This window comes from Nesoenas mayeri (assembly GCF_963082525.1).
Source record: "Nesoenas mayeri genome assembly, chromosome: 1".
Lineage (NCBI taxonomy): Eukaryota > Metazoa > Chordata > Aves > Columbiformes > Columbidae > Nesoenas > Nesoenas mayeri.
The window spans coordinates 202,696,916-202,718,388 of record NC_137541.1 but is presented as its reverse complement, the minus strand read 5'-3'; the positions used below and the strand labels follow the sequence as shown (position 1 = coordinate 202,718,388).

Sequence of the window (21,473 nt, the reverse complement as noted above, 5' to 3'; positions counted from 1 at the left end):
AGTTTCACCTCTTGTTGGGTTTCTGATGCCAGATCTTTACAAGCATATATTGAGACTGTCTTCTTTGTCACTCATCTATATCACCTTTCTTCTCTGTTTTTTTTCTTTTGTTTGTTTGCCATGACATCTGCAGGTTTCTAAACAAAAGGACCTCACTGGTCCTGAATGCATCTTCTCTCCTGGCAAGTTCTCCTGTGCCTTGCACATCTGCCTTTCGCATTTCCAGAGATACCAGCTGTGGGTTAGCATTTGTATCTTTGTCTTAAAAATATCCCAACCTCCCTCCCTGGTTACTTTTCACTGTAATTTCCAGCTGTTTAAGGATTTTGCTGAGAGCTATGGTAATGTTTGAATCAAAATTGCCTTGGTTAGAGGGGCCCCCGAGGGCTGGTGTGATAGAGTGTCCTGATGGAAACGGTATTTGCAGAGCAGTGTGCTGAACGACCTCTCTGGTCCTCCCCAGTTTTGTCTGGGAACAATTTTGAACTGGCAGCAATTTGTTATTTTGTTTTAACGTGTTGTCATGTGTTTTGGTTTGCTTTGGTTTGTTTTTTTTCTGTAGGGGCAGAGGAAATTTCTGCAGCTCTTTGACCGTGTTTGTAGCTGGAACCTGTAAAGCCCAGGCTGGGGTCAGGCTGATGGAGCAGAAAAGAGGGGTCAGCTAGGGCGCGGATTTACAGTTAGGGAAATAATCAAATTGCCAGTGTGAGGGTGGCTTAATTAATTAGTTTTTATGCCTGCAAATAGAGGGTTTTAACTCCCATCGCAGCTCCCGTGTCTGGCACTCAGAGCTTTTCGCGTGGAGCTGGAGCCGTCATTGTGAAAAGTTTCCAGCGTCACCCAGAGAAAAAGGCTTCGCTGGGACGTAACATTTTCCTCTCCAGGGATGTAAAGTTTTAGACAGAGTAGAAGTGATTAACTGCAGGCCTTCTATGTTAATTTCTGTTTATCAGCTGGCGTTACATGTTAAAGCCATTACTGTTTTTAATTAGCCGTCAGCAAATATTTTCAGTGCAACTTTTATGTTATTGAAGGGACTTCCCACAATGTTTGGCTTACAAAAAACAAATACACGCGCGTATTTACTGCCACAACACCATGTTAGTCAGGATGTCAGCAGTAGCCTAACAAACCGTGAGACTGTGCGTTGGTAAGACAGGACAACTTCACTTATTGAGCAGTCTCTTGGCTTAAGTAAGTTTTTCATCACAGTTGCTTGGCTGTTTATACCACTGTGGTTTTCAGAGGTATTTTAACTGTTGTTATTTGTAAACTTCTATTCATCTCTCCTTTTTTTTTGTAGGTCACTGCTAGAAGTTTGAGAAAAATATACTTTTTTTAAAAAAGTTCAGTCGTGTCGTATTCAGAAAACAAGAGTTTCCTGACTCTTACTAGTATTTTCAACGCATTAAGATCATTACCACACAACATAAAAGGCATTTTGCTGGTATTTTAGACCAGCATTTGTTTCTGTGCACTACAGCCTGTACTGTCTGGCATCACTGATTATTTTATCTGTAGAATCAGCAGAAATCCTGAAAAAGGATTTTCTTTGTAAACCTGAGCTCCTGCCTAAAGCCTGGCTAGTTGCACCGGAGCAGAACAGAAATAGAGGGGATTAGCTTTTAAGTGGGGCAAAAGTTATTTATTGCTGAAAGTCTGTAATAGGAGAATTGGCAGAATTGGCTTTTTGTTTGCTGCACAAGCTCTGAAGGTGTGCCAGAGTGGAGAGGCTGAGGTGGTCAGTGGTGTTACCAGCACTGGGGAGAAAGGCAGATTTGCAGCCATGTGTGCAGCCTTTTGGCGTTACAAATGCTATTTTGGAGAGTGTAGCGTTTGGGAACTGGATGGCTGAGTACACCGGTAATGAGCTGCGGGTCCGCTCCCCGCACCCCCTCGCTGGTGACGGGCAGATGGTGCGTTGGTGGCTCTGCAGGGTGGGGATGGTCCCCGTCCGGCTCTCAGCAGCCGGCCCCATCACGAGGCGGCGATCCCAACAAGTGCTAATTGCCAACCCTGGTGACAGTCTTGCGAGAGAGAGGCCTGAGGCTGATATGTATTATGGGCTGATTTGAAGGGTTTTACATCGCCACTATAGGTTGCCATACCATTTATTTTTCTGTGAATAAGAGGTTTCAGCCCCTAAGGTTGTCAGTCTTCTCTCTTCTACTGTATCAGTTTTTAAAAGTGTAGTTAAGTACAGGAAATTTAAAAGGTCTTTTACTTTACTTACAGAAAACAAGGTATTTCTGCTGGTCACAGTACTAAATAATGGTTACCCAAGTATAGACTTCTGTCACAAGGAGGGGACAATGGCAAGGGACATTGTTCCCAGAAAATGTTGCTTTGCCAGAGGATTGGACATCAGGACTATATGATTTATAAGGGGAAGGAAAAATGTAAAGGGGAAAAAAATGTAAGGGGAAGGAAAAATAAATATTGAAGGAAAAATAAAGCATCAAGGAGTTAACTAGCAAAGCAATGGGTGTGCAGTGATCACACAGTGCAAGCAGGGAAGGGTATGTAAAATCTTGGCTCACCATCATCAAAAATTGGTGCTGTGGCACTTGGCATGTTAGCATATGTAGCTGAAAGTGAAATTTGAACTTCTTTCCTGCAAACAGAAATAACTTTCTGCCTTATTTCTTTCTCTTTATAAGTGCAATCGAAATATTGAGGGAGAAGTTTGAAACATATTGATTGCGTTTTGAAGGCATATTATTAAATCTCTTGAGTGCTTGTTGATCTTGGATCGTTTCATTTTCACAGTGTTTCAGACTGAAAATTATTAGTAATTCTGTTTAAGCTGCACCTAAATTACTAATTAACTTTTGTCTCAAAGATCTTATTTCTTCTATGCTTCTGCCGGCACAGTGTGCTCTTTACACAATGCAACAGAAATTTTTTGTTACCTGTCTCTCTGTTCTCCTTACAATCATATAAAGCAGTTTTGGAATTAATGAGCTGTCAAATCTCAAGTAATGAATGAAAAGAACTGACAGAAATTCTTTTGTTGTTTAAGAAATTGAAAATAATTAATAGGAAAAAAAGTGACAGAGATTCCTTTAGGATTTAAGAAGATATGCATCTTTCAAATTCATTGAGTGACTGAAGAAACTTTAAAATACGTTTGAAAAAAGCAGGGATCCCGCTTAATGGGTTAATTCCAGTTCTCTCGTCTGATATAAACTTGCAGAATTTGAGATAAAAGGATGTTATGTTTTGAGAAATGAATTCCTAGTCTGCAGGTTCCCTGTTCCAGGTTCATCTCAAAAGTAAAAATATCTTTGTGATTTCTTTATTTACAATCGCAGGCGTATTTGAGTTAAATACGGAGCACATTTATAGCAAGCATGTCTTGTGTATAGAGAAGACCATGTAAACTGCATGGTAGGTTTGGGGAGGCAGAGATGTTTACTTATGCTTTATATTTTTTTCCAATTTATGAAATCCCACTGTACCTATTCAAAATAATGCCTGTACTGCTGTTATTTTTCAGGTAACTGTCTCCGATGGGGGCACATCTCCCAAGCAGTCCTCTGTTTGGGTGGTGGTCCAGGTTCTGGATGAGAACGATAACAAACCTCAGTTTCCAGAGAAAGTCTATCAGATCAAGCTGCCCGAGAGGGACCGTAAGAAAAGAGGGGAGCCCATCTACAGAGCTTTTGCTTTTGACAAAGACGAAGGCCCTAATGCAGAAATCTCGTATAGCATTGTGGATGGAAACGATGATGGGAAGTTTTTTATCGATCCCAAAACAGGGATGGTTTCCTCCAGAAAGCAGTTCACTGCGGGGAGTTACGACATCTTAACAGTAAGTGCTGTTCCCTAACATATGAAGCCATGATTTTACTGACTTTGTTATAGAAATAAGCCTGCTTGTATAAAGAGTGATATATGACTGTGTTTAATGCATGACCTATATGTAAGATCTGACTGTATTAAGAAATCTAGTATTTACATACAACCAGTGGAAAATAATTAGTCTGAGTGTTTATGCTATTGCATGTAGTGAACTATTCTCAGACTGTTCAGTCAACTTGCAAATTGTTGGCGCAAATCGTTCCCTTGAGTACACAGGAATAAATTGTTGGTCCAGATCATTCCCTTGAATACACAGAAGTGAAGACCAAGTGCCTGTCTACTCACAAAGTTATATCACGTTGAACTGGGCTGATACCACTATGAATGGTTATTCACCTTTTGTGTGGACACAATTCCTTGCCCTCCTGGACAGGTCCTTGTACTGTCCAAGTTCCGTGGCATTGGAGAGGTGGAGTCTTGTGTAGAGGGTGTGGTAGTACTCTTGTTATTACTTTAAAGAGTATAAGTATGGCAGCAATTTCAGTTAAAAGAAATCTCAAAAATACTTCAAAAATAAAAACTCAAAATACTTATGCCAGAACTCAAACCATATAGAATCACAGAATCATTTCGATTGGAAAATACCTTTAAGGTCGCCTAGTCCAGCTGTTAACTTAAAAGAAAGAATACAACACAGTGGTGTTGATGTAAAGCAATATAAGACTCGAATGTGCACTCTTCATCTACAGCAATGAGCCAACAATTTGTAGTTTGGAATTGAAAAAACTGTCAGTTTTCCACAGTCTGGCCTGTGGTAAAGGAAGCGATGTCACTTACAGTAATGGGTCTCTGTTGGGATACTTTCATAGGGTTGGAAACTTTGACAGGAAATGAATAAATATCAAAATATTGAGAAATACCTATCAATCAGACTAGGTATAATTAGAGTAGACCACCATTTGGGTCGGTGAGTGCTTTTCCCTGTGCAGAGCTAGAACTCACGTCTGGGATCTGGCCCTTATTATAATGCAACAGCTGAAGATTTTCTACCTTGAAACTGCTCATCACACCCTCAGCATCTTTTCAGTAAGGGCTTGCCCACCTTGAACACAGCAGGGTGACAAGTGTTAGCACCAAACCCACTTAACACATTTCCAGAGAAAAATGCAGGATATGGTATTTCAGGAAGATAATTCCCATTTTTAACAGGCATAGTAACAGCACATTTGCATCAGTGGTCCTCTATAGCCAGAAACACTTATTTCAGTTTTAGAAGAAAAACCCTGTGATTGACATCGATGTTATACGTCAAAGCACCTGTTTTGTAACCTGCATTCTCCCTTTGCTTAACTTCAGTGTTTGTTGCTGCTCACTTGTGTTTGCTGTGCTAAAACCATAAAGCATTCCAGGCAAATATCAAGTCTATCCATCCCACTACAGGACATTATAATAAAAAGAATTAGCACCAAGCTGGGCAATCTTAATGAACATGACAGAGAGGAGAACGCAAGGAAAATAAATATGGATAAAATTTAAATTATATTTGTTTAGGAGAATGGGGGAAATGATCTGAAACTTATTTAACTCAGTTGAAGATCCTGAAGAAGGGAATATAAGGAATACCAGTCTCAGCTGCAATACAGATGCCATTTAAAAGCAATCAAACATGGTTTGGGTGAGCATATTTCGCAAGTGCATGATGTCCCATGGGGTCATTACAAAGCTCCGAGATTTGCCGCAGGAGGGAGCTGGAAGGAAGATGGAACAGGAGAGGGAAGATCTGTGTGGGGAGCGCTTGAATTGCATCTCCAGGAGGACTCCCATCAGCATTTGTTAAACAAAACATTTCAGTTTGAAATCAGTCTTTTCAGTAAAAGTTTAACGGAAAAAAAAAAACACAAACAGGTGAGAAATCAATGTTTATCTCCCTCTCTTTTCATGGGATTTTACACAGAGGATTAAAAAGGCCATTTTCCAAGCAGTCGTGTGGTAGAATTAGCTCTGAACTGCCAAGCTGGGATGCTCACTCCGAGTCCTGTTTTCTTTGTACCTGCCAGATAAAAGCAGTGGACAACGGCCGGCCCCAAAAATCTTCGACTGCGCGCCTCCATATTGAGTGGATAAAAAAGCCGGCGCCCTCGCCCGTGCCTCTGACTTTTGATGAACCCTTTTACAACTTCACCATCATGGAAAGCGATAAAGTGACAGAAATCGTTGGGGTGGTCTCTGTGCAGCCATCTAACATTCCTCTCTGGTTTGATATTGTTGGTAAGTTGGGAGCCAGTGGTGTGATGAGGAGGCTTCAGAAGCAAAGCGTATGGATGTGTGGTTTTTGAGAGCAAGAAAACTAACCGTGAACCGTCCCCCCCGAACTTGAACTTTCGTAATGCTGAAATGAAAATGCTATTTTAATGTAGCGATAACAATAATAATAATATTCCTGCTTTTGTTATGACTCCTTAGCTAAGCTGAAAAAAAGCGCTGTATGGCTGAATTGTTTTTTTTCACACTATGTTATTTACTGCAATCTTAATGTTGTCTGTCATTTAAATTCTATTGTCATACTTTGCTAATCTCATTTCTAAATGTATTTATGGTACTTAGACTTGCTGTCCCTCATTTCTCTCTTTCTTCACCTTTTTTTCTGCATTCTGTTCTTTTTTTTTCTGCTTCCGACTGCCCTGCTTCAAGGTGGCAAGCATGCTCGAGAGATGTTCTATATTCTACAGACAGCTTGTGGGCAGAACTGTTCAACAGAAGGTACCCTTAGTGCAAACACATTTGCTAAAATACAACTATCCAGGCTGCCTTTTATTTTTGCAAGTTCTTTGAGACAATTTGTATTACATCTTTCATAAGTGCCTGTGACAGGATGCGATGCGACACATGGATGTGCTGCGTTTCTTTCTATGACAGCTTTTACTGTATTTGTGTCCAATTATTATCATTTTATTCACGGATTTTCCGCAGTTTATCACAAATAATTAATTCAAACTTTTCACAGTCCAGTGCCATCCATTTAACTGTGAAACAGAATGGGATGCATCAACATATGGGTTGCAAATGGAGCCACCAAAAGTTTGTCTTGAATGCAAGCTGAAAAAGAGAAATGTGTTTGGATGTGAGATTTCAACCACAAAAATTGCCTTACATAAAATTGGTTATAAAAATAAGGAAGGAAAGATATCCTTAGCAAAGAGGAGGAGAAGCCATAGAATAATTGTCTTAAAATCGCAGGAAAATACAACTAAGGATGTAGCTGCCAAAAAGACAAGGAGTAGAGGGTCTCACTTGGTTGCAGTAGAGAAACAGGAATCATTGTTCATAAACATCTCTTTCCTGGTTCTGCTGCTGGATCGGTTATTTAAAATAACTCGTTTAACATCTCCAAAATGAGACTTTCCCCAGCAGTACAACGATCCTGGAAAGTTGTTGTGCTACTTAATATTTGCAGATGCTTGTACGTAGTATTTGTATACCTTTGGATGTAAAACTGTCTGCACAAAGCGTTGTTATTTAAATGAAGGGCTATAAAGCAGATACTGTATGAAAGATTAGAGAAACAAAAAGCATTTGCCACAGACTTAGTGGAGAGGATGCATCAGCAGTCTCTGTTTACAGGGATTGAGCCTGGCTTAGACATTTGCAGAGGGGTTTAGCGGGCAGGAAGGACAAGGACCACAAGAGAAAGGGTCTGTCAGAGTCGTTTTCATCCACCTTTTATTGCCAGTTTTCGCAGATGAAAAACAGAAGCAGCAACATTTCCTCTTTGAATTTGTAGCACAGTTTCTGAAGTGCCAACCGCATTAAAATTAAACCCAAAGCTATTATCATGTTCCAGGGTTCCTGCTAGCCCCCAGGGAAGGACAGCGTATGTTTCCTACGGTTTTCTTCCCATTCCCTTGGTTGTTTCAGTATGCTACATGCAATTTATTAGCTAATGTTTACATTCCCTTTCTCTTCCTCACTGCCCCAGCTTTCCTCCTGGGAGAAATCCATCTTTATTAATGTTATTGACACTTTTTCCCATTTGAACCTTTTGCTGGACTCTTCTGCCTTTTGCAGCCTTTTGGTCCTTTCCTTGCTGAATTCACCGACTATCATTTAAATGCTGCCTGTGTTAAGCACTGAGAGAAGCCCCCGCTCTTCCTCTGTGTTCTTTATTAGAGTCACTTGCACTGTAGCAACACCTTATAATAATATTTCTTTTTTTGCCTACCAAACAGAGATGATGGGGAGACCATTATGAAATTTAAGCCTTTAATTTGTCATTTAATGTGACTTTTATGGCTAAAACAGTTCAAAAAGTTTAGAAGATAATTTTCCCTGTTTAAACAACCCTGATGGTTTCCCTAAAAGCTGTAGCTCCTGATGCTACAAGATGCTGCATCACTGCAGAGGGTCACGGAGACAGAGCTTCCCTAGACTTAATGAGAAATCTGTGACCTGAGAATGCAGTTCCATGCTGTTACCGTATGAACGTTATCGTGAACTATTACTGCTGTTAAAAATAATAGCACTAGCAACAGCACCCGTTTCTGCAATAGGAATAACCAACAGTCCCGGGCATGCAGAAGACCTTGTTGTTCCAAACGCTCCGCATACAAGGTACAAAGACAAAACCTGCCTCAAGAGGTTTATAGACAGAGCACTGTATATTTAGATTACCTTTTCTGCCTTTAGTGTCTGTATCAAAACCACTTTTTTTCTTGTTCTTCAATATCATCATGTGGAAATAAAGATGTTGATATTTTCCTTTTGGAGGAACACTGAGGTTTAGCACTGAAGAGCGCAATAAAAGACAGGCAGTATTAGCAGAAGTTAGTTGTCATGTATGGAAAGCTGTATGGGATTGCTAATGCAAGAGATGGTTTCTTTGCTGCTATAAAACCTAGACCTGATCCAACTCCATCTGTTATTTTGTGATTTTGGACCTCCATGCACAGTTCACAGTAATGCCAACAAAAGCCCTGAAGGCTTATGTAGAGGCATAGTTTAATATAGAGTTTGCAGCCTGACCTTTATATTTATGACCTTTTCAGACTAAATGGGCATTGGAATTCCAGAGGACCTCTTTTTTAATGCATAACGTGCACTTTCTCCCAGCTAAAAGAAAAAAGAGGGAGGCCGGATGAAGTTTGGCTATGTAGTATTCTGTCTGCCTAACTTCAGCATCTAATTTGCACCTAAATTATTTACACTTTAAATAACTGTTGAAGTTCTTGAGTTAATTAGCTCCAAGAGAGGAAGATGGCTTGCAGGCAGGGAGATCATCTTCCCCCCATGGACTAGAGAGGAACAGGATGCTTGCCTCAGTTTTTGTTTGTTTGTTTAATTGGGAATGGTTGAGATGTCATACTTGATTTCTGTTTTCAGACTGCATTCAACGCCATTCTCAGTTCCTGCAGATCCCACAATGTGAAAGACATGAAAGTAGGTTGTTTAAGTTGTGTTAAATTTATTCAGTCATTTATGAGAAACTAATTTTCAATGGTAATGCCAAAATAAGTCGGAGGTATTTACTTCTCCCCGGTAAATGGAGCCCTTTCTGTCTCTTCCTTTGAATAGTGGTGGGAATGGTGTGATGACTACTTTGACACTGGAGCTAAGCTGCATGGTGCTGGTTTTTGCTTAAGTAGCATGTTGCACAACATCTCTCTGATTCTCTAAACAGGCCTCCTTCTATCTTTCCTTCTTCCCCCAGCCTGTGCCTTTATAAGAATAGCCAAACTTTAAAAGCACGAGAACTTTTTATCAATGGTGCTTAAATAGCAATAATTTTAATACCTATTAATTTGAATTAAATGTCTGTTTAGTTCATAGTGCTGCAAATTTTCATTAATGTTAAAAACATGTAGCTCCCTAGCCTCCTTTGAATTATCTTCTCTGAGAACTATCTAGAACACCTTTCTGATTTCTTTTCTGCTTTTTATGCCTTGCCTTCAGCTTCTTAGCAGGAAACCCAAGGCTTTGACTCTCCTTACAATAGTTTTATTTGAAAATTCAGAGTCTGCATTATTTTCTTCTTCTTCGCATTATATAGTACTTAAAAGGAATAAATATTTGCATGTTATATTACTAATAATTATTAAGTTATTATTAACAAAAGTCTGTAGTTGAATTTGTATTTCTTGAGGCAGTCACTGCTTATTTCAACTTTTTTGAAAACAGAAAAGTTCAGAATTTTGGCTTTGCTTCTTTTTCTGAAAATCCTAGAGGCACTTTAGATTCACCTTAGAGTTTCAGGGTGAATTTGTTTTCTGCATTTTCCTCTGTTTTTCTGCTCTGAGGATTGTGAGAATTGTAGCAATTGGCTCAATTTATCATCATTGTCCTTGGTGGTGTTAATTTACTTTGGGACAAGAAAAGTAAGAATCTCCTCTGCCCTGAGAAAATGTTTTAGATGACCATTCTCTAAATTAGATTGTCTGCCGTATTTCCCTTCTTCTTCTCTTGTCCATCATGGCATGGTAGGCCAAAGGAGACTTGTGTGAGCATCTCAGTATATCCTTGCTTTAGTAAGTTTGAACATGGAGCATATGTGCTCTTTTCTATCTACCAGTGAAGGAAGACTTGCCAAGTTCTAGCTGTATTTGATTTGGGGATGCCCTTCAGAGTTCAGTGTGATCCATCTTTGCATCTAAGAATGAACAACCTCATTCTCCAGAGTCATCAGATATTTCTGAGATGTGTATTCAAACACACTCTTCTGGATCATTCCACTGGAAAAAAAGCAAAAAGCCCCTCACGTGGGACTCATTTGAATACAAGTCCTACAGATTTACTGACATGTTTTCTTCTCAGAGGAGCAAATCATTTCTCACAGCAGCATAATCCCATTTTAAGCTGCGTATCAGCAGCTGATGGGAACATAGGAAGCCCAGCGTCTTCCCAAAAAGGAACTTCATCTAGGAAAAGCACGACAAAAGCTTACAACAAATGCAGTAGTCAAAATATCAGCAGAATATGCTGGAAAATAATTTTTAAAAACTAGTAGTAATAATAATATATGATTAAAAGAACACTGAAATTCAAAAGTGACAGAGATGCAGAGCCCACATTCTGTGGGAATGCAAGATCTGCATTGCATCTTGACTTAGGCAAATTCTCCAGCTGACATCTAGAAACCACTTTTAGCAGTTCAGGAATTTTTCCTTGGCCTGTCCATTGCACCAAATGAGTGGTAAGCTTTACATCAGAAGATCCTTCCCATTAGTTACTGATGGCTCATTGCTTTGTTTATTTGTTTGTTTTTAAACTATATCTTTTTTATTACAAGGAAAATTAGTTATTTCCAAAGTGTAGAGGACTTCTGTCAGAAGTAAAATATGTTCATAGTGACTATGAAGCCAAGAATCAAGCCAAGAATGAAGGTAACACTTCAGATTCAGCCAGAACATGTAACCAAGGTGACTCTATAGCAAGAACAACCTATAGTCTATTGGCTCAGAGGTGCACGGCTCAATTTCCTGAGAGCTCCTCCTTGCCCATACTATACCATTTGTTCAACTGAAAATTAGGGCTGTGCTGGAAAGGTGTCATGAAGCTGTAGTAACGGCCAACTAATAAAATCTTTTGTACCAGGGACTGTTTCTACAACCATCCTGATTTTTATAACAGCTGGAGTTATATTGGAAAATCCTATATGAACTATAGCATGCTTTCAGATAAAATGAGAAAAATTCCCAGTTGTAGAAATATAAAGCTTTCAGCACTTATGCACTAAGATCAGTATCAAGAAAGTAAGGGTGGGAATCATTTCAATTTAGTTGTCCAAAGTGTAGACATGACAATCTGTGTTAGGTGTCTTTGGGAATCTTAACAGTCAAGTAGAGAGAAGAAATACTTTCTGGATAAGTTTATATCATGCCAACATGGCAAATCTCATCCAGAGATGGCACTGCAAGTAGATGTGGACTTTTCATTAAATCCCATTCTAAGTGCTTCAGTTTAATCTGAGTAGTTTAAGGGAAGTCTTTAACATGTATTGAAGATGTATCAGCTTTACATCTTACACTGCACTGGTGGGACAAACAAGGCTAATCCACATCTCTCTGAGCTGATTCATTAAATGCTTTCACAGGATAAGCTGTCTGGCCAACTTGCCAGTTCAACCATTTTGCCAGTTCAACCATCTTGCCTTCTATATTGTTCTGTTTCCCAAAGTGCCCGAGGAACTTACAATGGATTATCTTGATTTGAAATAGTTCTTGCTAATGCAATTGAAAGCACATTAGAAAAGACAGCTTCTATATGTTGTATCTGAACACAGGTTTTGGTAGACAATAAAAAGGAAACCCCGTGCCATATGTTTGAAAGTGGAATAAGTAATAAAAGTTCACATTGATAAAACCGAGCAGCTGAACAAAATTTCATCATCCTTAGCCCCCTTTCATCCTATGATCGCGATCAAAGAAAATGTTAAATGACCGATAGTAACCCTGTAAAACTGATACTTTCAGGAGCTTAGAGCACTGCAGATGAGCTCGCTTCAAAAGGGTTGGTAGTTACCTGGCAGCTTGATTTCATAAACCTGCCTCAAGTACCCCAGCAATGTGCAAAGCTGACACCTTCTCAGCTGTCACCTCCCACGGGCTTAACCGTCCGCCCTCAACGTGAGCACCTTCAGAAGGAGGTGGTTTCACGTGGAGTTCCCAGAATAGTTTCTAAGAGAAGAGTCCTGTTTGTTTTTAGCACAAGAATGTTCTCTCTTTGTGTCCCTCCAGCACCCCTCTTTCAAAGATAATTGTGTTGGTTGCTTCTCTGGGTACTTCATAGTAGGCCTTGAATAAACTCAGACTCTTAGAGTTCAGCATTTATACTTAATGCATTAATTATTCGTCAGTGCTTTAAGTGCAGCTTCAGAAGCATTCATCACATGATGACTTGCTTTGAGGGTATGTGAAGTCTGAGGAGCAGTGCAAAGCATTGCCAAACTACCTCTCGTACTCCAGCCGAGAGGCAGAACCCAATATCCCAGAAGTTCAGCCGCCTGAGTGGTTCTTCATTGTCAACATCTGACCATGGTCTGTTAAAATACACCAGACTGATTCAGGAAGAAAACAGGATTTCACATCTAAAGATCTTATAATCACAAATCTCGCAGCAGGATGTTCTCTGATCCATCTTTGTCTCAGTCTTTGATGCAGTTTCTGCCTCATTAATAGAAAGTGAATCAATGTAAAATAAAATGCATTTCCTGCTAAGTTACAAGTGTAAGCTAGATTGGGGTGGCTCGCAACCAAGATTTATTTATCACTAGACCACTTTGGAAGATGTGAATAACATATAAAAAACTCATATGATAGATTCAGTTCTTATTTTAGTGGATGAACATAATGAAAACGGCTTGAAGAAGTCGGTGTATTTGCAATACACTATGTAGTGCACTGCAAACCCAGCTCTAAGCCAACTGAGGAAGGGCATTTAAAACATTTATTGCTAATCCCTCCATATTCCTTCTTGGCAGTTTTAAAGACAGTGTTTCTGTGGAAGTGTATGCCAGTTGATAGCGTATAATTTTTGATTGCTCATTAAGATGGTTATTAAGCGTCTTGAAGTATAGGCTTTCATTTTGTTTTCATGGTTATCAGTGAAAAACATTCTCTTTGTAAAGTGCCTGCTGTCCCAAGGCTAGCTTCATTTCAGCAGAGATTTCCTTGCAAGAATCTCAAAACACTTTTCTTCAAAGAAAGCTTTTTTTCAGAGTTGATTTTCATGGTATGATTTTCCTCAAGTAAATAAATTTAAAATATTAATTGGGAGATGACATCTTTTTCTTCCAGACTAACTTTAAAATAAAAATTAAAAAAGAAAGAAAAGAAAACACACTGAAGATATTATCAATATCCAATACCTTGCTATTACTTAAATGTCAAGGACAGTTATGCTTTTTTTCTAATACCAAATAGTGTTAAATATATATATATTAACTGAGAAAAATATGCAGTCTGGGCTTGCAGAAGGAGGTTAGGGAAGAAGCAGTATTTCTTTTTACCATGAATTACAGCAGATCCAGTGTCAGTTTTCCTGGAAATCTACAACTGCATCCATTAGACTTAGAGCTGTATAAGTGAGTATACATATATCCACCATAGGGAGGTCTGATGGCACATCTGAAATGACTGCATTTGGATCATTTGCATGGGTCACCTGCACCCTTATTCTTCCTCCCCATTTCTTCTCCCCATCCCTGGATGGCATAGGTCATCTGCGCTCTTATATCAAGAAAATAAGAGCTCCCGGGGACCTCTTATTCCTCCTTCCCCTTTCTTCTCCTCATCCCTGGATGGCCTCCAAGGCAGGCATGGACACAGCGGTGCTTCTTCTGGTCTGCACTTTCTATGAAATAGTCTGTGAAGGAGTTAGGCACAAGTGAGGGTTTCTTCACATGAGAGAATTCAGGGGCTATGACTTCACTGTGATTCCTTCTACTCTTCAATTTCTTGGAATGCCGAAACCTTGTTCCTCTCATTGAATGCGTGGCTGTTTCTGAGAGTAACGCCGGTCGTTGGTCAGCAAGCCATGCAGATGCCAGACTTGGTGGCAGAGCAATGATGACTGTCCTCTTCGCTTCTCCATCCCCAGCCCTAAAATGAGAGCCATGTGATAATACACCAGCCATTCAGATATATATCTCTATATACATATTGCACAAGAGCTAAGGCAATTGAATGGATGTTTTTCTACCTGTGGATCTAACCTCAAGAGCTCTGACAAGTTTTATAATGAGTGGGGTTCCAAAGCTTTTTCTGCTTTATAAACTGGGTTGTCAGAGACTGTAGCCAGTGGTATCACATTGCTGTGTTTGTCAGCGTTGTTGTGTTCCACCTCTCCCTGTCCCCGGCCTCCAAAAATTTCAGACTCAACTCCTAATAATTTCCACTTTATAGATGAGTGAGTAAGAAGCAGCTTAGCAGCAGGGAGAGTGTGCTTTACTTTTGGACATAATGAGTGGTTCTAATTTATAAACGATAGCTGTGGCTGAGAAATCCTGTAACCCTTTAATCTCAAGATATTTATGGCTTGCTCTTTTTAATTGATTTTTTTTCTTTCTTTTTTTTTCTTTCACCTGAGACTCAGGAGGGTTTTCCCACTGCTGCATCATTCAGTGTATGACAGGATAAGGGGATATTAGTTTCAGAACAGTGCTTTGTGAGGTTTTTTTTAATGGAAAGGAATTTATGATGTGTATCCTGTCAGATCTATTTGAATAATTCCTAAAAGACTAGTAGAATTTGACCTTTGCTACGAGTAATTATCATTGTCCTTGAAATTAACATAACAAATCTCTATTTGCATTTTAAAAATTGATTATAATTGTAATTTTTAAAGACTCGGTTGATGGTCTTTTCACCCACAAGCATTGGTAAGAATTTCCTGAAAATAAAATTTGCAGAATACAACCCTCTTAAAATGTTTTTTTGTATGAAAAGATAATTGTGCTTGTTCATTATCCAAACTACAAGGGCACACATCTTATGGGCTTATAGCCATTTGATTCTTTTTATAGACTCAGTTATGGTTCTACTTAATATACTGCTAGATTGTTTTTTTCTTGCAGTGCATTTTAATGATATCTGCTTTCTAATATACAAACTGTGCTTTGAAATATAAATGAGTTATGAACAAAGAAGTATCAGTAAATGTACTGTGTATGCTAAGGCAAGCCATTACGAAGGATGCCAGTAAACAGATATGTCCACTTCTAGGAACATTTGCAATGGAAATTTTCCAGAGATGGCTAATTTAATTGTATTTTTGTGCAACAATTAGGAGGGAATTACGATAGTTCTTTCGACGCGGAGAAGGGAGTGGGCACTATTGTCATTGCAAAGCCCTTGGATGCAGAGCAGAGGTCAATATATAATATGACTGTGGAGGTCACCGATGGAACAAACATTGCCACGACTCAGGTAGATTATCACATTCTTTTCTTGGCAAGTTTTTCATTTCTTAGTGGAATGTACATGTTATAAAAATTAATAATTTTGCCATTGAAATGAGACCTCATGCTTTGAGACCACCGTTAACTAATGGAGGGGATCTTTTCAGAGCCTTTCCATCTGGATGTAAAGAATTGGCTGTTGAAGGTTTCAAAGCGTTGTTTCTCCTTTTGTCCTCTTCATGTTCACATGAAAGTAATTCACCTTCCTCCAGCTGAGGGAGTCACTATCACAGGCAGTGAAGCTTCGATTTTTACATTTGTATCACCCCGTAATGGTCCAAAATACAATAATGCTTCTGTGGTGGTGGGGAGTATTGCTATTGATTGTATTAAACATAGTTTGTACCTCTTATCCTCCCAAAACCCAAATGTGGGACAAGGGATCAGTTGTTCAGAAAAGTTTTTCAAAGGGGAAACTTAAAATTCAAAGGATCTTCTGCTTTAGTGTCCCTGGCTGTGATTACGTTGTCTGCTGGGGAACAGCCCTGGGGATCCCTTCAAAACCAGGCTTGCTTATCAGGCTCAGTGCCTTTCAGCGATTAAAAAGCCAGGTCAGATAAACACGAAGGGCTGGGATAATGCTGGGTCTGTCATGTCCTTGTCAGAGAGACCCTGGTGCAGAACCTGGGGATCTGTCCAGTGGGAACCTCTCTGGAGCTGGGACGCAGTCAGGGCTGTGGCACAGAGACAGGGACTCTGTGGTCCAGATGGGACCAGGTTGACTATACAGAGAAAAATTCTTCAATACAAGGTGAAGTTGTATGGCATGAATTGGGTAGGACATGAAATCCTACATCTGGGTTACTGCCCAAGTGTAAAGTGTGCCTATAGCCCAGATATTATTTGACATATAGGGAAAAATACATACTGGTAGAGGACACCTGTGTGCAGCCTCACATCCAGATAAATGTGGTTTGCAGAGGAAAGTTAAAAAATAGGTTTATGGTGTTATTTGCTTCCTTATAAAGCAGAAGGACGGCCTGAACATATTTTATATTTACATATACGCATGCACATGCAGATGCTTCTGTTTTACCTTGCCTCTATGCAAAATGGTTCGGATGTAAATCTGTATTCGCTGAGTCACAACACCAACTTTCCTGAGAGACTGTTAAATCATTGAGTGCTTTTTCAACCTGAATTTCTGTTTATAACCAGCCCTAAAATCTCTAAGCATGCCTATCTGATAATTTCTCCTGATAATCCACCCATGATAAGAAAGTATCAGTTGTTAGTGAGTGAGGTGGAAGGAAATCTGATATTTTCCCTGTTATTTTCAGTAATTAATTGTATCTCTGCTAAAAAAATCCCTTATTTTTAATGTGATTGTATCTGGCCTGTATTCCCTGTTATGCCTTTGTCTGGTCGATTTAAAAGCTCTTTGAAAACCAGTATTTTCTCCCCAGGAAGGCATTAGTCAGAATATTCAAATCACCTCCCAGTCTTCTGGTGGAGAAGCGAAGGAGAATGAGTGACCTCTTTATGTTCCCTTTCCATAAGGCATTTTATTCAGCCCTTGAGTAGTTTTTTTGTTCTGCTTTGTTTTTTAATCATGGTGATACTCTCAGTCCGCATTTCAGAAACATGGGGTTGAATCCCTAACATGACATTTTCTTTCATGCAACCATTTCAGCCAAACAAACTTAAAAAAACCACAACGAATTTCAAACATGCTGGATACAAGTAATTCCTCTTCTCATAGATATTGTGTTTATTGTTTTCGCTGCTTTTGATTTAATAAATCAATTTAACAAATCAACCCGTATGACAGTCCTCAAAACCTGTTTTGATTAAAAAACTACATTTTTAATTAAAATGTGGTAAAAACCTATTTCACTAGAGCTGTTGCATTCTAAAAGAAGCCTGAGCATTCTTCATAACAGTGATGTGACCTATTTAAAAATGTAAGATTTAAGATTTCAATAGTGTAGCATTAGATAATAATTGGTGGGTACAGATCCTTCTTTCTTACATCTTCTCTCCATGTGGATACTGTTTAAGTATTTAATTGTGGCCTGGACAACATCTGAGAATGTGTTTCTTTTGGTCTTCACAACAGAGTTTTCAAAAGTAATCATTATCTTAAAGCTGCTGGAATTATGGCCTGCCTAATTATCTCTCCCTTTTACAAAACTTTCGCACTGTATTTTTGGCTGTCCTTTGGAGCCTTTCGTGACCTTACTCACCTTTATTTCCTTTTAGAGCAATAATTAAAAAGTCAAACTGATAGGTTAAGTAAAAAATGTCATAGAAAGAGTCAAAAAAGCATTTGCTGGTGGCTCTCAGTAGCCTTGTTTTGAGTTATGATAAAATGGCATTGTAAGCATTTCGCCTCATATATGTAGTATCACCTGCATTTTTTACTGTAGCTGCAAGAAGATATGATAGAAGAGGCAGCAAGAGGAAAGCAAATGTACATATTCATCCACTTGTACAACAATAAAATAATAAAAAGCCCCCGCAAAAGTGCAGTGGTTTATTACAAAACAGCTGATCATTGCTGTGCCAAATGGAACAGTCTTGCTTTCTATTTCACCCCACCGGTTTCCCTTTGCCTCTTCACAGCCTTTTGTCTAACCCGCAGTTGGAGGTGGTAACATACAGCGTAAAAATGCCAAAGGTTTTTGCTTCAGTAACATAATCCCTGGCACAGACTTGCATAAGTTTCTTCAGGAATATTCCTGCACACCTTAAACTCTGATGAACTGTTCACTTCCTTCGTGCCTTATTACAGACATGGTTCAGCACCATACCATGGGAGGAAGGAAATAATTTTGATTTTAAAGTTACATCTGTTGTATTAACGGTTCACTGTTGTGAACAGAGATGAAAATAACATAAGGAATATTACAAACAAACAAACAAAAAACACAGCACCACAAACTTCCTTTGTAACTGAAAGGCTGTTTGTTTTGCGCATGATCAGGAATGGAGTCTCTGAAGTGAGAAGCAAAGAGCCGCTGTCTCCGTCCCGCTGAGCCCCGACGGGGAGGGATGGAGGGCACAAAGATGAAGAAATGCTGACTCCCTCAATTTGTATATTCGGAGTGTTGTAAAGTTTCCATCACATTGATTAACTTCTAGGAAGGCTGAGTCTCCTGAGTTAGCCAGAGAGGGCTTTTGTTGGTTTTTTTCCCCTTCATTGCTCAAGGCCACGCGGTAATTTATTAAAGGCTGCAGGCGTACGTTGGCTCTAAATCCCTGCAAAACGCGATTCCTGCAGCTGCCAGACGAGCAGTTGGCGTTGGGGAGGGGACAGGGCTTCTGCATCTGGTACAGAGAGTGGGGACAGGACAGCAGGTCCATGCAGTGACCCTGCTCCTCGCCACCACCACCTCCCCTTGGGCTGGGAAAGGGCCTTTTGCCCTCACTTGAGCACGGAGAGGAACCCGCCCAGCAAGAAATCAGTGTAATGGCATCTAAACACCCGCTCCTGACAGAATTTTGACTATGACTGCATGATGCTAGAGGTTCTTTTGTTCATAAATCACATTTATCGCAAAGCCTCTTCTTTTTTTTAATGAGTGACTCAGATTCTTTTCATCCAAACACAGCATAGCATGCATTTATTTCTTTGTAGTGCCTACTGTTGAGCTTTGCTAAAATATTCACAAGATCACAGTACGGTGGGTAAGAATCATCTAAGTGATGATAATTTTTCACTTCTATTGAAAAAGTTGTACTAGTGGAAAATTAATTTTGAAGAACAGACTCCTGGAGTCATTCTATTTTATGAAAATACAGTTTTAGTTCTTGCTTATTTTCTTGCCTGCTCCTTGTTTCTCATCATCCTAACGAGTCCAAGAAAGATGCTTTAAAATGTGAAGGCTGATGCATCTGAGCTAGAAGGCAAAAAGTGCCTCAGTTTCACTTATTGCAAAACCATCTCACTGTTTCCCAGTGGAGTGGCCACCCAGAGAGGAACAGGCAGTTCCCTTTGAAAAGTCTTTGTAGATCAATCCCTGGTTGCTTGTAATACCTTCAGCTGCAGCCAACCAGGCTGGAAGAGCAGACGGCAGAAGTTACTGCTCATTGCCCCTCTCTGTCTCCTTGCAGAAGCCTGTGCACTTTTATTTATTCTACTGCTCAGGATTGACCTTTAGCTGTGAGTTTCAGGTTACCAAACTTGGTCTCACCGTTCAGAGAACACCTTTTCTTTATAAGATTGTTTCTTAATAAAGAGAAGCTGATCAATCACCCTGAGTGAGGGGGGTTCTTTTAACTGAACAGTGAAAAGGTCTTTGCAGAGGACCATGGCCAAAATGTAGTTGAGACAATAGAGCCTGACAGAAGAGGTTCTGGGATGTGGATTCTTCAAGGATGGAAAAGAAGACATGGTGTTTCGATTCAATTTTTCACTTTTGCTCAGTTGAATATCTGCTCCGAACTAGAACCGGCCCAATCCATGATTTTCTTCTATCCCATCCAGTGATCTCAGCACTGTCTTGCATATGAAACAAAGACTTTTTCACCCATTTTAACACAAGGGGCACAGTAAAGTATAAATAACAGGCCACTGAGATTGGTAGGGAAACTGTTTGCATTTTTATGTTCAGGTTGAGGTTTGGAGGACAGAAGAACTTGTCAGGAAGTACCAAATAAAGCTGTGTGGCAACACTATTGAAAGCAATATTAAATCAAAATGGGTTTTCAAAACCCGTACAAAAGCGTAACCTGAGTTTAAGCAATTCAGGCATTTAATAGGTTGTACCACAACATTGTGCCCATACCAAGCAATTAGCCAAGCAGATTCTTCCAGCTTCAAATGACTCTAAAGCAGCTGCTGGCATTTGTCCAGTTTTCACTCAAATACATTTGTGCCTGAACCAAAGGTATTTGTGATGGGCAACATTAAAAACAGCTTTGGAGAGACTTCCTGCATTAGGTTTTGTCCTGCTTTGGGTTGATTGTATTTCTCTAGGCCTTTCACTTACCATTTTGAACACAAAGTCTTTGCTAATGCTCTGAGTGTTACTTTGCCTAATTTGTAAGCTTGGAGGCCTGTGAATCCTTTATTTGAAACTTGCTTTAACTGTGGGAAATAGGAAATGAGCAGGGAGAAGCAAATCTTTTATAGCGAGGTGCTTGTTCGGACTATAAATTAGGCTCCGCACAATGGAAGCAGAAGGAGGCAAGCCTGCCTTTCTGGAGCCTGCGACACGCTGGAAAAGATATGAGCTTTCAGGGATAACCAGGCAGAGACTGCTTTGCTGCATGTTTGCTTTATGAGCGTGGAAAAAAGACTTGCAGCTAATGTTTGTCTATGAAAAGTGGCTTAGTCAGTAACCTTGCACAGTCCTCAGCAAAGAGGAATCCCTACTTAGCAGCAAACAAATAGTAAACGTTTCCATTCGTCACCTTTCAGAGATGTGTTGGGAAACTTTTAAAGCCAGTCTTTGATTTTAGACAATGAGTATTGTCACAGCTTAACACCCCAGGCACCTACACAGTAATAAAAGATATTTATACAATACATCTCATTCTTGCCATATTATCTGTTTGGAAATAAATATGAATAAACTATTAAATTACACATACACTGTGAGTTTTCGAGTCCCTTCAGTGGGATAACACTTGATTTTGGATGGTGTAAGACATGCTACAGGCTGGCTAAAGCTTAAGGCTTCACGAAGCAGAATGTTGGCCCTTTTGAAGTCACTGAGATGTTTATGAGTAGTACCAAGACTTTATGCCTAAGTCTGGGAGCCATTAAACGAATTTG

The 21,473-nt window shown here is 39.6% G+C and overlaps 1 protein-coding gene across 4 annotated transcripts in view; it reads left to right on the top strand.

Moving 5' to 3' along the window:
* FAT3 (FAT atypical cadherin 3) overlaps positions 1 to 21,473 on the top strand; it is a gene marked incomplete at its 5' end in the record, with an annotated part of 320,867 nt that overhangs the window by 214,711 nt on the left and 84,683 nt on the right. For 2 of the 4 annotated variants that reach the window (XM_080342230.1, XM_080342228.1), the window contains 4 exons: positions 3,500 to 3,814; positions 5,862 to 6,072; positions 6,496 to 6,564; positions 15,580 to 15,719. In XM_080342230.1, coding sequence (XP_080198356.1) covers positions 3,500 to 3,814; positions 5,862 to 6,072; positions 6,496 to 6,564; positions 15,580 to 15,719 — 735 coding nt within the window. The remainder of the gene's footprint in view (positions 1 to 3,499; positions 3,815 to 5,861; positions 6,073 to 6,495; positions 6,565 to 15,579; positions 15,720 to 21,473) is intronic. The other 2 variants (XM_080342231.1, XM_080342229.1) reach the window with 1 other exon arrangement.